The sequence below is a fragment of the Lepisosteus platostomus genome, chromosome 4 (assembly GCF_059453375.1).
Source record: "Lepisosteus platostomus isolate fLepPlt1 chromosome 4, fLepPlt1.hap1, whole genome shotgun sequence".
In the NCBI taxonomy this organism is placed as follows: domain Eukaryota; kingdom Metazoa; phylum Chordata; class Actinopteri; order Semionotiformes; family Lepisosteidae; genus Lepisosteus; species Lepisosteus platostomus.
In genome coordinates, this window is record NC_142614.1 from 671,659 (window position 1) to 686,251 (window position 14,593).

Here is a 14,593-nt window from a genome sequence, read left to right on the forward strand (position 1 = left end):
GCCTGTCCCACGTCTGTCCCAGCTCTGTCCCCATGTCTCCAGCTCTGTCCCGGCTCTGTCTCCAGGCCTGTAGGCCTGATATGCAGCTCCACACGTCTGAAGAGCCTGAGGGACCAGGAGTCTGGCGGTGTGGGAGGTGCAGGATGCTGGTGTCTGGTCAATGAGAGGAGGAAGCCGTTCCTGAGCTGCTGTATATTCAGTGTAGAGTGTTTTCAAAGTAACAGTTTTAAAAGATTTAACAAAACATTAAAAAGGCCTGTGATGACAGCTGGAGGTGTTAGGGGCTGAGAGACAAGTTGTGGGGGATATCTAATGTGTATCATTGTGTACCGGTGTGTACTAGCGTTACTATACCTAGTGTGCAGCCGTGTGTGTTGGTGTGCACCTGTGTGTAGCAGTGTGCATTAGTGTACATCTGTGTAGCAGTCTGTGTAGCCTGTCTACACTCTATGGGTGACAGGGCCTTCTCCTGCTACACCACAAAGCTCTGGAACTCTATCCCCAAGGATATCAGTCTCCTTCCCTGAGCTCTTTCAGATCTGAACTCAAATCCTTCTTCTTTAGAGGGATTTATTTAACTGATTCTGTCTGCTGCACCTTTGCATTCCTATTGTATTGCAAACTTTCATTGTTACTGTGTAAGTCTGCTGTCTCTGCTGTAATTATTATTATTATTGTTATTATTATTATGTGTAGCAGTGTGTTATTACTGTGCACCTGTGTGTAGCAATTTTACTCTGCCTCTTAAAAACAGAAAAAGGCTCCAATCCCTGATGAGTAGTGTCCCTTGCTCCTCAGGTCAGCAGCGCTAGCGGCACTGAGTCTCAGGTGGGACTGTGCTGGAATTCTGTGTGCCTCCTGTACCAGGCCCAGCGCTGCTCGTACTGCACCTGCTCCTTTGACACACTTACTGCATGACGCTGCATTCACCATTCTTTGTGCAGTTTTACCCGATATGTTTTTGTGGGCTTTTGCTCTGAATTGTTTTGCATGTGAGCCACCCTGGATGAAGACACCAGCTAAATTAATAATAACAATGATGATGATACCAATAATCATGCGCAATATTGCCCTTTCTAGAATGTTAATTATAATGATCAATCTTTGCTGCAGCATCCCCAGTGCAAGTCGCAGCCAGGGCGGTGAAGCGCGCCCTCGCTGGCGCCCTCTAGCGGAGCACGGCGGGGGCGCCCCGGGGTCACGTGACGCGCGAGTGCGCACGTGTGAGCCACAGAGGCGCTCATGGAGAGAGCTGGGGCGAGCCGCGGGCGTGCACGGCTCGGGCAGTAGGGACCCGCGGTTCGGCGGCGGTCGGGATCCAGGGCTCGTCCCGCGCTGCATGGTCGCCCCCCCAGCCCAGCGGAAAACGCGATATGGGCGAGACGATCCAGGAAACCTTATCTGCTGTCAGCCGGTCTCGTCTCTGCGCCGCGGTGGTGAGTCGGGGGGCAGTACAGTGCGTGAGATACCCGAGCCCGGAGCGCGCGGGCGTCACGGCGCATCGGGGAAATTTATCCGCTGAAATAGATCCGGACCCGCAGGGGGAGCGTGGGTTCGGGAACAGCGAGAGACGGGGAGCGTCTCGGTGACATTTCTTCCCAGACTGCTGGTCAGACCAGCTGGATCAGCTCTGCGTGTGTTTGTCTGAGTGAGAAAAGCTCCTTCCCCGAGCCGCCGTGGGCAGTGTCACGCGTGGCCCCGTGTACGTGTACTCCCTGCGCTCTCTTGAGACATCTTTCGGAGGTGAGGGGGGAGGTTTCCGGAGGGACTGGGTTGCGCTTCGTGGTTCAGTTTGCGGACAGGTTCGCAAACGGTCCAGCTGAGGAGACCGGACCTGCAGACCCGCCTAGCCCGTCTGGACTGCTGCTCCTGGGTTTCTGCTGGGCGAGACCCCCAGCTAGGGCGACCCGTGAGTTCGCACCGCGCCGAGCGACACCCCCGGGCTGTCCGGACCGGAGCAGCAGCGGGCGAACTGTTCGGCAGAGACCCCGGCTCTACTGCAGAAATGAACTCTCGGCAGCAGGCGGGTCGCGCAGGGCGAAGTGCTCGGGTTCAGCTGGGTCGCTGGCAGCTGTGCGGCGGTTTGGACCGAGTCTGAGCCCCAGGAGCCGCCGGGTCTCGTCCCGCATCTGAGCGGAGCCTCTGCTTCCCCGCAGGCCGATCGCACCCCGAGCGCACGGTGAGGGCGGCCGGTGCGGACCTGCGGCTGGACTTGAGGATGAGAGTCTCCGGCGCGGCTGAGTCGCGGCGACATGGCCAGAGGACATGAGCTACGTGCGCCGCCGCCTGCAGCAACAGACGAGATGGAGAGCCTGGGACGCAGCTCGTCCAGGAGAGCCGACAGCAGCGACTCGCCACTGGAGAAGACACCGCGCAGAGACCTCGGTCCTTCGCGCTCCGCGGCGCGCAGCCTGGGAGTGAGCGGCTACGGCAGCGCGCCAGCCCGCGTCCCGGCCTCCTCGGCGCAGGTGCTGGCGGGGCTGGCGGCCCCTCCGCTGTCCGCGGGCGTCCCGGCACTCAGGCAGCAGGCCAAGACGGGGCTGCCGCCGCTGGGCGGGGGGGTGGCCTCCCCGTCCGCCCCCGTGGAGGGCAGCTGCCCCATGGCGAACGGGGTGGGGGGCGCCCCGAGGGTGCGGCCGCAGGAGGGCGGCGAGAGCCCCCCCGCCTGCCCAGGCCTGCCGGAGCGGCCCAACAGCGGTGCGGGGCCCCACAAGCACAGGGGCGCGGACGGCGGGGACCCCTCGGCGGGCGCCGCCGGGGGCGAGTGCAAGAGGAGGCGCACGGAGCCCCCCCACGCCGTGCCCGCGGCGCGCTGGTGCCCTGAGCGCGTGGCGCTGCAGTACATCGTGCCCTGCATGAAGTACTACGGCCTGTGCGTGAAGGACGCCTTCCTGGGCGCCGAGCTGGGCGCCAAGGTGCTGCGGGAGGTGGAGACGCTGGACCAGAGCGGCAAGTTCCGGGACGGGCAGCTGGTGAGCCAGCGCAGCCTCCCGCCCCGCAGCATTCGGGGAGACCGGATCGCCTGGGTGGAGGGCCGCGAGCCGGGCTGCCAGCACATCGGCGCCCTGATGGCGCACATCGACGAGGTGGTGATGTACAGCTCGCTCAACGGCCGGCTGGGGGACTGCGTCATCAACGGCAGGACCAAGGTGAGCGAGCCCCTGTCCCCCTCTGTCCGCGGGAGGCCTCGCTCAGGGGACGTCTGGCTCGGCCCCCTGCTCCGGGTGTCGGGGGGTCTGTCTGCTCAGGGGGCGTCCCGGTGGAGCTGCAGCTCCTGTCTGCCTGTAGCATCAGTGTGATGGGTTTCCTCGGCCGCCTGGTCGCTCCGGGGGTGCGTCCTGCGGACACCCCGACTGTGGCCGCGGGTGGGTCGGTTAGTGAGGGGCTGGGTTAGAACAGAAACCCTGGCGCAGTGGACAGAGACAACCAGCGCTCGCTGTCGGTGTGCAGCAGGGTCAGGGTGCGAGCTGGTGCAGACTGAGACAACCCAGCTAGAGATTTTCTCCTCTCCAGTACAGCAGGGCAGCGCTGTCTTGTGTCCCCGTCCTGGTGCCGACAGCCCAGACCCGGGCCCCGGGTGAGAATCCGGCTCGCTGGTGTCGTGAGGGCGCCAGCTGGCTGTGAGCAGCGCAGACAGGGATTTCCCAGCATGCTGGAGAGCTGGACCGCCTGACGTCTGTTGACGATGGTGAAGGAGAGGGCTGTTCCTGAAGCCTGGAAGTCGTCCCACACGAGCGCTGCTGTTCCTTCTGGCCCAGAGCTTCGTGGTACGAGGCCGAGATCCCAGAGCACGAGTCCAAGGAGTGAGGCAGTGTGAGGCAGGCTTAGGGAGGCGAGGAAGACCAACACAGACCCCATTACTGCAGTTAACAGTACAGCTCGCAGTGTAGGCAGAGGAAAGCTAACAGCACATTTCCAGGTGTCATCTTAAGTTTTCACATGCTCGCAGTTCTCCCAGTCTCCCTGGCACAGGTAGTTGCTGTAGGAAGAACCAGAGGGTTTTTTCCTGCGGAGAAGTTCAACAGAGTCCAGAGAGTCCGGTCCCTGGTGTGGAAGTGGTTCTGATGGAGCAGGAGTGTGTCTGTACATGTGCACAGAGTACGAAAACAAGTGCCTGAGTCTGACCTCTGGCCTGTAGCCTGCCAGCATGTGAAGGCTGAGGAGGGTCACGTCACTGTGCACAGGGAGTCTCAGTCGATGGGACAACAAGGAGGCACTGGGACAGTGTAGGCAGGGGTGTGATCCAAAGAACAGCCTTCGTCGAGAGGAGCCATTCGACCCATGTTCAACCTGGTAGCTTGTAGCTCTCTCATCCCAAGATCTCATCCAGCGTTTCCGTAAAAAAAGCCAGGGTATCGGCTTCAATGACATCACCGTCGATCCATTCTCCCACCACCCTTCGTGTAAGGAAGTGCTGCCTGTTTCCAATTTTAGATGCTCTTCCACGCTGGTTCACATTCCCGAATTGCCAGTGCAGTTCTCTTCCGTGAGGGAAATCTTCGCCAGGTTCCGTTCCTTGCAGGCACGGGCGTGTGAGGGCAGCCAGCGAGTCCGGTGGCGGTGGGATATCAGAATTCGCCGCTTCCCCTGAGGGAAGGGAAAGAGACATGACGCGCTGGAACTGAGGCGCTGAGCTGCAGTACTGCCCCGCTGGGGTGCTCAGCTGTCGTGTGGGGAGTCTGCCTCTTCTCTCTGAGAAGGAGCTGCATTGATGCAAAATGCATCTGGATCATTTTGAGCATAAAACTACCGCTGGGGACAAAACGCCAGGCACAGAAGAGAGCAGACCTCTGCATCTTGGTGCAGTAGCTCAGCCCTGTGTGACGTGACATAACAGCTAAGCAGCAGGGGGTATTTTAGGGTGGGGGTTAAACAGCTGCTCAGCTGTTACTGACTCCGGGGGATCTCCGTGCTTATTGAGGGGATGTGAAAGCTGTGTGAGCTGACGGGAGCACATCTTGCGTGATGACAGGCAGGGTGGATCCGTCTCCCTCTCTGTGGCAGCAGGAGGGCCCATGGATTGAGTGATGCTGTTTTGCAACCTGAGGTCACGTGGCCCTGAGTCACTGACACATGCTGCGTTGTGAAGCTGTCGTCCAGCTCCCACCCACCCTGCCTGGGCGCGGAGGGAGGGCGAGAGGGCAAGCAGTGGGTGAAGAACTGTGAAATCTGTGGTGCTGCAGCCTTCTGAGCAATGCCTCAGTAATGGTCTTTTTGTTGTCTGTATCCTCTCTGACCATATCGCAGATCTGACCGCTGTGCTGAAGGTTCTGCTGGTGACCCAGGCCCGGGTTAACTGGGCCCAAGTCACTCCAGACTCTTCCACGTCGGCTTGGATCTCGACTGAGCTCACGGGTGTCTTCCCCAAGCTCTCCTGACTGCCTGGAGAGTATCTGGGTTGAAAGGTGTGAGTGCAGGAAGAGACACATAATGGGAGTGGAGAGAAGAGTCTCTGTCTCTTTGTGCTCCGAGCCCAGTGTAGGAGAAGCTGGATGAGACTGAGATCCTCCTTTTCTGCTCTTTCAGCACCTGAACTGCTGGGTGTTTGACAGGGAGTTTGAAATGAACAGCGCAGGTGCCGCCGCTCACCTGAGCGTTAGCTCTGTAGTTTTCAGCTCTGTTCCCGGTTTGTGAACTGCAGTCTGGTCGATGGTTGCTGTGTGCCCTGGGGCACATGAGACGGCCCCCTCCCCTTCAGAGGCTCCTCAGGGCCTCCCTGCCCTGGTCCTGTGTCTGCTGGTCTCAAGCTGACCTCACTGGACTCACTAGTGTCCAGTCGATGCCTTGTATTTATCCAGGACCAAGTGAAGGTTAATTCCACACTGGAGGGGAAAGGACACGAAACGTTTCTTCTTCATGAGGTGAAGCTCAGAGCTCATTAATATATTACTGCTGGTGGTGAAAGAGTACCAGGTGCCGTACAGCCCAGGTGTGGTCAAGGCGGTTTTGTAAAATAAGGTTTGGATCTTTTAGAAAACCAGCCCTACCCCCTGCGCACAGGCCTCGCTCTGCAGTCTGAAGGACGAAGGGAGAGGCTGCTGGGATACCCGGCCTGCAGGAGGAGGGGTGGTAGTGTTTGTGAGGTTGTGTTGCTGTTCATTTTCCGTGACTGTATAGAGTAGAGTACTTTATTGCTATATGTACAGGTACATTGGAATTCTTAATCATGCTGACGTCTCGGGACACAGTACAACAGACAACACCACACAGTGTAGACAGTACATTACAAACATGGCTCCATGGCCGGAACGTTGTGTTTTCTATCTTATCTTTTCAGCATGGAATAAACCAATTGTTCCTTTGCAGCCTACGCCTGCTGACGCAGCTCCCCGCCTGAACTATAATAACAACAGCTCGAGTTGTTCAGTTATTGAGTGTAAAGTTTGAATGTAGATATAGAGATGAGTATAGACAGTATTTACGTAATAAATAATGGTCTAGAAGTCCAGCTGTGCTGCCAGGCAGAGCAGGGCTTGCTGGCGGTGCGAGGGTTAAGGCCGAGCGGAGGGGCACTGCTACATGCTGGCCCGAGATTCCTCAATGGAGAAGGGGCCCCTCCCACTGATGACGCAGCACTTTCAGCAATCTGGGGGCTGGAGCAGCATTTAAAGACACGCAGGCCCAGCGTGTCATGCAGCTGAGAACTCTGACCCCTTTTCCACCTTTAACACACTGTCTGCTTCTTCTGCTCGGGTGCCTGTTTCCCTGGAGGCCTGGAGAACCGTTGGTGACGGACTCCAGCATCAACTGCCCCCCCCTCCACCCCCACAAGGCCCTGAGGAGTAAACAGCAGCCTGCTGATTAAAGCAGAGGAAATGGCTGGAATTGAAAACGGGACAGATGACGCAGCCATGCCAGCCCCCCCGTTTCAACTGTGCTTTTTATAGGAACGGGGCGGGGAGGCGCGGGGGTGTTCCTGTCCGGAATGGACCTTCACCGCAGTCGCTCGGCACAGCCAGTCCCTTCCCTCTGGGATTCACACCATTCCTTGACGCGCTGAAGTTGCGCTAGGCGTACACTGAGTGCGTCTTGACCAGGTCGGCTGGGACGTGTCGTCCTGCAGCAGGACCGGCGGGCGGGTGGCAGGAATTGGGAGCCCGTGTCTCGGTCCCGGGATCCCTGCGTGCCGCTGGGTTGTCCAGCAGGAGGCGTATGTCTGACAGGCCCGTGTGCTGACAGATGTGCCCCCTGTAACTGCGGAGTCTGTGCCCTGCTTTTCCCGAGTTCTGTGTCAGTGCAGACTTTCACGCTGTCCCGGGCCGTGTGCTCATGGGGGCGCAGTGACACAGCTTTGGGGCTGGAGTGTCGCTGCCCTGTGGCGGGTGGGGTGGCAGGCGAGGAAAGGCCCCCTAGAGAAGTTCAGCACCCTCCCTTCTCAGGCCGTCTCAGCCTCTGCCCCCTAATTCAGCAGCGCCCTCTCGCTCTGCCCGCAGGCCATGGTGGCGTGTTACCCAGGCAATGGGACAGGGTACGTGCGCCACGTGGACAACCCCAACGGTGACGGCCGCTGCATCACCTGCATTTACTACCTGAACAAGGACTGGGACTGCAAGGTAAGGAGCCCCAGTCTGGGCCCCCGTGCGTCTCTCGCCGCCTGAGGGCCTCGGCCAGGGGCACACAGCGTCCCATGCGCGCTCCACTGGGACTGCGAGTCACTGCAGGAGGTCCAAGATGAGAGCGGCCCGGAAGTGGACAGATTTTGGGCTGGAAGTCTGGGGAGAGACGGCTTGAGTTGGCATTTTTGTGTGTGGGGTACAGTGTGTCCCCTAAAGTGGAGTTTATAGAGTGCTGGTGTGTGTTATAGGAGTGCACAGAGTGGCTCAGGGGGGGTTGTGTCTTGCAGGTTCATGGGGGACTCCTCCAGGTCTTCCCAGAAGGCCGTTCAGTGGTGGCCAACATCGAGCCCATCTTCGACCGGCTCCTTATCTTCTGGTCGGACCGCAGGAACCCTCACGAGGTGAAGCCAGCGTACGCCACGCGGTGAGTATCCGCACCCTGACCCTGGCTGCTCGAGAGATCGCAGCACCGAAGTCAGTCCAGATACAGTCTAGGGCCTAATGGAATGTCTTACACCGCCATACCCAAGAACTTGATCTTTTTAGTCTTGAAACAGAGACAACTATGAGGGAACCAGATTACCAGAACATCCTGAAAGGCACCAACAAGGATCAACAGTGAAACCCAAACTGGAGAACATAAGCAGAATCCAAGGGAAAGTGGTTTTTAGACTGCAAACGGGAGGCACTTCTTTACACTAAGAGTTGTGGGAGCGTGAAACAATCCAGAGATAACAGATGCACAGAGATAACAGAAAGACGATGTGGTGGGATTGAACTGCTGTGCACCTGGACTGGGATGCATGAGGTTCGTTCGGGTTTAAGAATGGCCTGTGTTGCTCTGTTGATAGTTTATTAGCAAAGTGAATCTTAACTTTCATACTGCTGCTTCTTGTAGCAGAGTTAGGGCTGTTCCAGTCGCCCCTACTGTTTGTGTAGGAATGCGTTTCCTGTATAAAAAGAATTCCCTCTTAGGACTCAGTTGTGACCTTGTCTTTGTTTATGAACATAAGAAAGGCTGGTGAGCTTCACCTCATTTGTAACCTGTCTAGCCTGTTTGTTAATTAGTAGCTGTTAATAGATCCATGTATCTCACCCCAACTGCTTTAATGAAACGGATAACTGGATATCCTGATATCTCCTTGGAACAACATGCCTGGACAGCTTGTTCCTCACACCCACATCTCTTCATGTAAGGAATTGTGTCTTAATATTAATAATAATTGCTTACACTTATATAGTACTTTTCTGGACACTCCACTTAAAGTTCTTTAAAGGCAATGGGAACTCCCCTCCACCACCACCAGTGTGTAGGCCCACCTGGATGATGCACCAGTCCGCTCCCCACACACCAGCTCTCAGTGGGGAGGAGAGCAGTGATGAAGCCAGTTCAGAGAGGGGGATTATTAGGAGGCCATGACTGGTCAAGGCCAGGGGGAAATTTGCCAGGACGCCGGGGTTACACCCCTACTCTTCTCGCCCTGGGAAGTCAGGACCTTCTCAATTAAAATTGGTCTCTTTATTTTGTAGCTGTGCGTTTTGAAATAAAGTGCTCTCCATAAGCATAGGAACAGTGAAGTCAAAAGTGCTATTTTGCGTGCTCAAGGAATTATGATTCGAGATGAGAAGTTGACGTGTGATGTGGTTCGTGTTTCTCTGTTTATTCTGAAGATGACTGCTGGACTGACTTGGTCGATGGATTTTGATATTGATGACTGGTATCAGGTCCCCTTTATTTCTTCAAGACTCAGTTCAGTTCCTTCAGCCGGTCAGCGCTGACGACTGCAGCTGTTCTCTGGTGGAACGCGTTAGTAGCCCTCAGGAGTTCCTCCCCTTGAATCCGTTCTCCTGTCGTGCTCGGTGTCCGGGACGGAGGAGACGTGGGAATGCGAGTTCTCTGAGCCCAGGGCTCCTGTTTGTGGTACCAGGTGTCTCCCCCTGTGTCAGTCTGGACCGGAGGTGACTGATTGATCACGTGTAATCTGAACCGCCGGTAGGGACTGAGTAGAGCCTGTCTCATACCCTGGCGCTGTCCCGCCGTGCGGGCTGTCTTTCCCAGCTCGCGAGCAGCCACTTCCTGCTGAGCAGCCGGCCCTCGTGTTTATGCAGCTCTAGGGAGGGTGTGGGGGGCGGGGGTGTCCCCAGGGAGGGCCCAGATGCCCGTGGTTAGAGCAGGAAGTACGTTTTTCCTGCTTGTGACGGCAGCGCTCAGCTCCGCAAGGTCCTGTGCGTGCGCCCTCTCGATGCACAAATACTGCGCCCTCCGCAGCCTGGAGCTCTGTGGAAGTGGGGAATAAATTTACCTCCTCGTTTCTGGCTTGACCTGTGACTGTTAGCATCAGGTCTTAGCCATCAGGAGTGAAGAGACTGTGTTGGCTGTCCGGTGTGTTTGCACGTGGTGGGAAGTGAAGAGGGGAGACCTCACAGGGAGATCGGGGTGCCGTAGTGCATGAGGGCGTGCTGGGTGGGGGTAAGGGTTGTTGCCTGGAGGCCTCCCTGTGGATGGAGAGCAGGGGGCTCTGGGAGTCTGCGAGAGTACCGAGAGGCAGGACAGACTTGTGAAAGAGTCATTTCCTGCCCCACGCCCTGGTCCCCTGTGCAGAGACAGATCCTAATCTGAGTGGGCCTCCCTGGCTACAGAGAGGTCGCATTCCAGAGCCTGCAGGTCGGAAACTGGGAAACGCCTCCGACTGCTCCAAGGGAGCTGCCCTTCCAGGCCGGGTCCTGTGGCCGGGCCACTCTGCTCCGAATCGACCGCGTCTTAGCGGTTCTGGAGCAGGTCCTCTGTGCGAAGGCGGGCCGGTCGCTGTCAGGGCCAGCCCCCCCAGGGCAGCGTGGGGGGAGTTAAAACAGCTTCTCATGCCAGCGGCTTGGTCTGTGTTTGAGCTGGCATAGAGATAAAAGCGCCGGACACATTTGGGGGCGCGTCTCCGCCCTGGGGGCTGGCACGATATCTGTGGCACCGAAGAAAGCGCCAGGAAGCTCCTCTAGCAGTAACGGCAGAAAGAGCTGTCCTTGAAGTAATAATCATGGCCCGTTGGGCTGCAGTGGTGTTTGATCCAAGGATCATGTCCAGCCCTTTCTTAATAGAAACCATTTTAATCTTTAATGACATGGCTGGGAAACTTGTTTCACAACCTTTTGCATAAGGTGGTGCCTCCTGTTCTCAGTTTGAAATGGGGTTTTAAACCATCTATGTCCTGAGTTTCAGAGGTATTGGGGCAGTCAAAATTCACCACACCTGACGGGGTTGCAAGTGCTGCTTGCTGGGGTGTTTGTCATTAAGAGGCTGCAGGGAGGCTCCCCCGACAGGAACTGAGCTGGTCAGCCTGACCTGCCGTCTCGTGTTTTCCAGCTACGCCATCACAGTGTGGTACTTCGATGCGAAGGAGCGGGCAGAAGCCAAAGAGAAGTACAGGCTGGGTGAGTAGCGCCGCCTCTCGGGTTTTCCGGAGCCTGTTCAGGGCAGGAGGCTCCGGCCTGGAGACACGTGGGCGGGGCGATCTGAACGGGGTCCTGCGGGCGCCCATGCTGCCTGCTGACGTTTGCCTTCTTCTCTGCTCAGCTGCCGGCCAGAAAGGGGTTCAAGTGCCTGTGACTCAAAGCGGCAAGACCTAGCCCCGCGCGCAGCCCGAGACAGCCAGCCGGAGACCCCCGAGGGAGGGGTTCGTCTCCGTGGACACCAGCGAGCGATCCCGTGCCGCAGCCGTGGGCCAGAGCCGCCTGCGCGGAGGGGCGGGGCACGGGGGACGGCCACTCGCTGCATCTTTTCTCCCGTCTCCGTTCCGCGGTCTGGTCAGGGAGCGCCGGACGCTGCCGGAGCGACGCTCTGGGGCCGTGTGCGGAGAGGCGCGGCGAGACGGGCGTTGACCCTGAATATTTTTCACACTCTGAGCTGAGGAGAGGAATAGGCTTCCTATAATCCGTGTGAGCTGTGGTCTGCATACCCGACCGGCCGGTGGGCAGGACTCGAACCCGGAGCCGCCCAGACCCGAAGGGGTGCGATGAGCGTTCCACGCTTCCACAGAGCGCGACTCGTGCCGGCTGGTTTGGCCTGGTGCTGTCCGAGGGTTCCTCGCGCCCGTGACCCCGTGGGTGTATGGGCGGTCCAGACCAGCGCCCAGCATGTGGGCGTTGGCATGTTGGTTATTTTTGAAACCAGTGTATATTTTTGCAGCCTGATTTTTTTTTTCCTTGCAGAGCAGTAAACGTCATCAGCGGTCAGGCGCACCGGTGACCCGTGCTCTCCCCGATCCCCTCGTCGTGCGCTTAGGGACAGGGTTCGAGCGCTGGGGTGGCCTCTGACCAGGGGTGCCAGACAGCCTGCCTCCAACCCGCGGTCCGGGGAGGGGTGCGAGTTAAAGCAGAGCGCGGTGCGGTCCGGTCAGACCCTCCGAGTGAGGCCAGACCCCCGTCTGCTCGCACTGCGATTCTTCCGGCTCGTGCGGCGGGCGAGGTCTCCCTGGCTGGGCACGCCTGGGAGCCAGGCGGGTGCCAATGGGTGAGGCGCGGGGAACAGGCGGCTCACGTTGAACTGCTAATGGAGAGCAGCGCATCTCCAAGTCAGGCGTCTCTGAAGGAGCTGCTAATCATGGTTCATTGTCGCTGCCGGTTAGGTCAATGAAGATGAAATGTCCTCTTGTTGGGGAGCAGAGGTTGTCCACAGGAGCTGGACAGCAGTTCTGCAAGGTGACACAGGTCTGTTGTCGTAGCGGGGGGCCGGCCAGACAGAGGTGTGACAGAGGCCCCCCACCGGAGGAGAAGAGACTGAGCTCATTTTGGGCAGTAGGAACCCCAGGCTGCTGCAGGTGATTATGGGGGTTTGTTCTCTGCTGGGAGGCTGTCCTGGTCACTTACACCGCCCCCTAAATGGCCTAGACTGGAACCACTGAGCTCCGACTGACCCTCGATCAGCACCAACGAGCTCCGAGTGTAGATCAGGACCAGCTCTGTATGATTGACCGCGTATCGGAACCAGCCAGCTCCACCACGACCCGAAACGGTGAGCTCTGGACGAGGGCGGCGCTGACTGGCCCTGACCGCTTACAGGCCCGGAGGACGTTGGTCCTTTCCTTGTGTGCCTTAACACAGAGTCACCGAGGCCAGGAACAGGCGGCGCGGCCCTGCTCTGGGGACACTCTCCAGGCCAGGCTAGCAGCGGTGTCTCTGTTGTGAGGAGGTGACGATGGAGTGTGCAGGTTCAGTCTGCGTTCAGGGGCTGCCTAGTGACCTCGAGCTGGAGAACCAGCACACCCACTGCCCACACCACTGTGCCAGGGCAGCCCCCAGTGCAGGGGTGAAGAGAAATTGCACTTTACTGTAGGAAGAAATACCAGAGAGAAAATGTTTGCTTGAAAGCTGTGGATGTTATTCAAATGCAATAGAAGTTAAAAAAGAAATGTTTGCCTAATGTTTTGCATTTTTGCAGTATTTAATTATTAAAGACAAAATGATTTTTTACAAAAGTTTCCGAGAGATTGTGTGGTTTGTGTTTCTGTTGTTTCTGTATGTATAGCGCCCCCTGGAGGGTGGTGTGTGTGTGTGTTGTGCACCAGTGTGAGGCGGATTTCTGCAGGCGAGTGGCGCGAAGCAGCGAGCTTGTCTGGCAGCCGAGCGTCGGGGCTGGTGAGGGTGTCCCCTCAGAGGATAAATTTAGGAATTCTCTCCTGAATTTCCTTTTCCCATGATTTGCCATCCTGAGTTCTCGTCAAGGGTGGCGCAGTGTTCAGCACTGCTGCCTCACAGCGCTGGGGCCCTGGGTTCAGTTTCTGGGGTGCTGTCTGTGTGGAGTTTGTGTGTTCTCCCCACATTCGTCTTGAGTTCTTCAGTTTTCTCCCACAGTCCGCAGAGAGACTGCTGGGTTAATGGGCTTTGGAGGAGCCAGCCCTGCTGAGAGCAGGCGTGTCCATTTGTGCCCGTGATGGACTGGTGTCCTGTCCAAGGTGTGTGTGTGTGTGTGTGTCCTGTGATGGACTGGTGTCCTGTCCAAGGTGTGTGTGTGTGTGTCCTGTGATGGACTGGTGTCCTGCCCAGGGTGTGTGTGTGTGTGTGTCCTGTGATGAACTGGTGTCCTGTCCAGGGTGTGTGTGTGTGTGTGTGTGTGTGTCCTGTGATGAACTGGTGTCCTGTCCAGGGTGTGTGTGTGTGTGTGTGTCCTGTGATGGACTGGTGTCCTGTCCAGGGTGTGTGTGTGTGTGTGTCCTGTGATGGACTGGTGTCCTGTCCAGGGTGTGTGTGTGTGTGTGTGTGTGTGTCCTGTGATGGACTGGTGTCCTGTCCAGTGTGTGTGTGTGTGTGTGTGTCCTGTGATGGACTGGTGTCCTGTCCAGGGTGTATCCTGCCTTGTGCCTGTTCCTCGCTGGGATAGACTCCAGCTCCCCTGCGACCCTGACCGGCACGAAGCAGATCTGAAGCAGAGGGATGGAGCTGCTCCCAGGTCCCTGTGGGAATGAGACACGGAGGCTGGTCTGCACTCTAGGCTGTGGATCTGAGTTTGGCTGTTTGGGAACGACTGTGTGGACGTGCAGCTGACTGGACTGACTGTAATGGTTTCTGGCAGGAGCTTCTGCTTCTCCGTCGGTGCCCCAGAGGGGGCCGGCACGCTGTCCTGGGTGCAGGAATCCTGGCGCAGGGTGGTTAAGGGGCCCGAGTGCTGGCAGTGTGCCCCAAACCCGCCGGCTGCTGTGTACACAGAGAGGAGCAGGTGCATGGAGCAGGCCGCACACCTGGCCCTGTGGCACTTTCACAGAGCACCTGAAGAATCCGCAAAGCACACTGCTGGAGCATGGGACACAGGACACAGGTGGGAACAAGTGTGTGGAATGCAGAAGGGCAGACCTACATCAAGGGTAGCAGGGGGCTGGAATAAGCCATGTGTTGTCATCTAGACGTTGGCACAAGAAAAAGACCCCACAGCTGAAATAGTCTCTTTTTATTTTTTCCACGGCCGAAACGTTGTTTTCTTCTCTTTTCAGCACGGAATAAACCTTTACTTGTTCCTTTGCAGCCTACGCCTGCTGACGCAGCTCCCCACCTGA

General features: G+C 57.7%; 1 protein-coding gene across 3 annotated transcripts; it reads left to right on the forward strand.

Annotated features, from left to right (window-relative positions):
* The first annotated feature begins 1,207 nt into the window (after positions 1–1,207).
* egln2 (egl-9 family hypoxia-inducible factor 2) lies at positions 1,208–13,021 on the forward strand. Of its 3 annotated transcripts, none has more exons than XM_088627308.1 (6): positions 1,210–1,436; positions 2,157–3,149; positions 7,434–7,553; positions 7,844–7,980; positions 10,912–10,979; positions 11,122–13,021. In XM_088627308.1, exons 2-6 carry the CDS (start codon positions 2,253–2,255, stop codon positions 11,172–11,174), a joined length of 1,275 nt encoding a protein of 424 aa, XP_088483434.1. In that variant the 5' UTR covers positions 1,210–1,436; positions 2,157–2,252; the 3' UTR covers positions 11,175–13,021. The 3 variants fall into 3 exon arrangements, with proteins under 3 accessions (XP_088483436.1, XP_088483434.1, XP_088483435.1); XM_088627309.1 differs by lacking the exon at positions 1,210–1,436 and adding an exon at positions 1,448–1,743; XM_088627310.1 differs by lacking the exons at positions 10,912–10,979; positions 11,122–13,021 and adding an exon at positions 8,103–10,905 and having other exon boundaries at positions 1,208–1,436.
* Positions 13,022–14,593: the final 1,572 nt, after the last annotated feature.

Excerpts from the sequence above, each read along its gene's own strand:
- egln2 (XM_088627308.1), top strand. The coding sequence starts at position 2,253 with ATGGCCAGAGGACATGAGCTACGTGCGCCGCCGCCTGCAGCAACAGAC. Across the intron at positions 3,150-7,433 it reads TCATCAACGGCAGGACCAAG|GCCATGGTGGCGTGTTACCC; the intron begins GTGAGCGAGCCC and ends CTCTGCCCGCAG. Across the intron at positions 10,980-11,121 it reads CAAAGAGAAGTACAGGCTGG|CTGCCGGCCAGAAAGGGGTT; the intron begins GTGAGTAGCGCC and ends TTCTCTGCTCAG.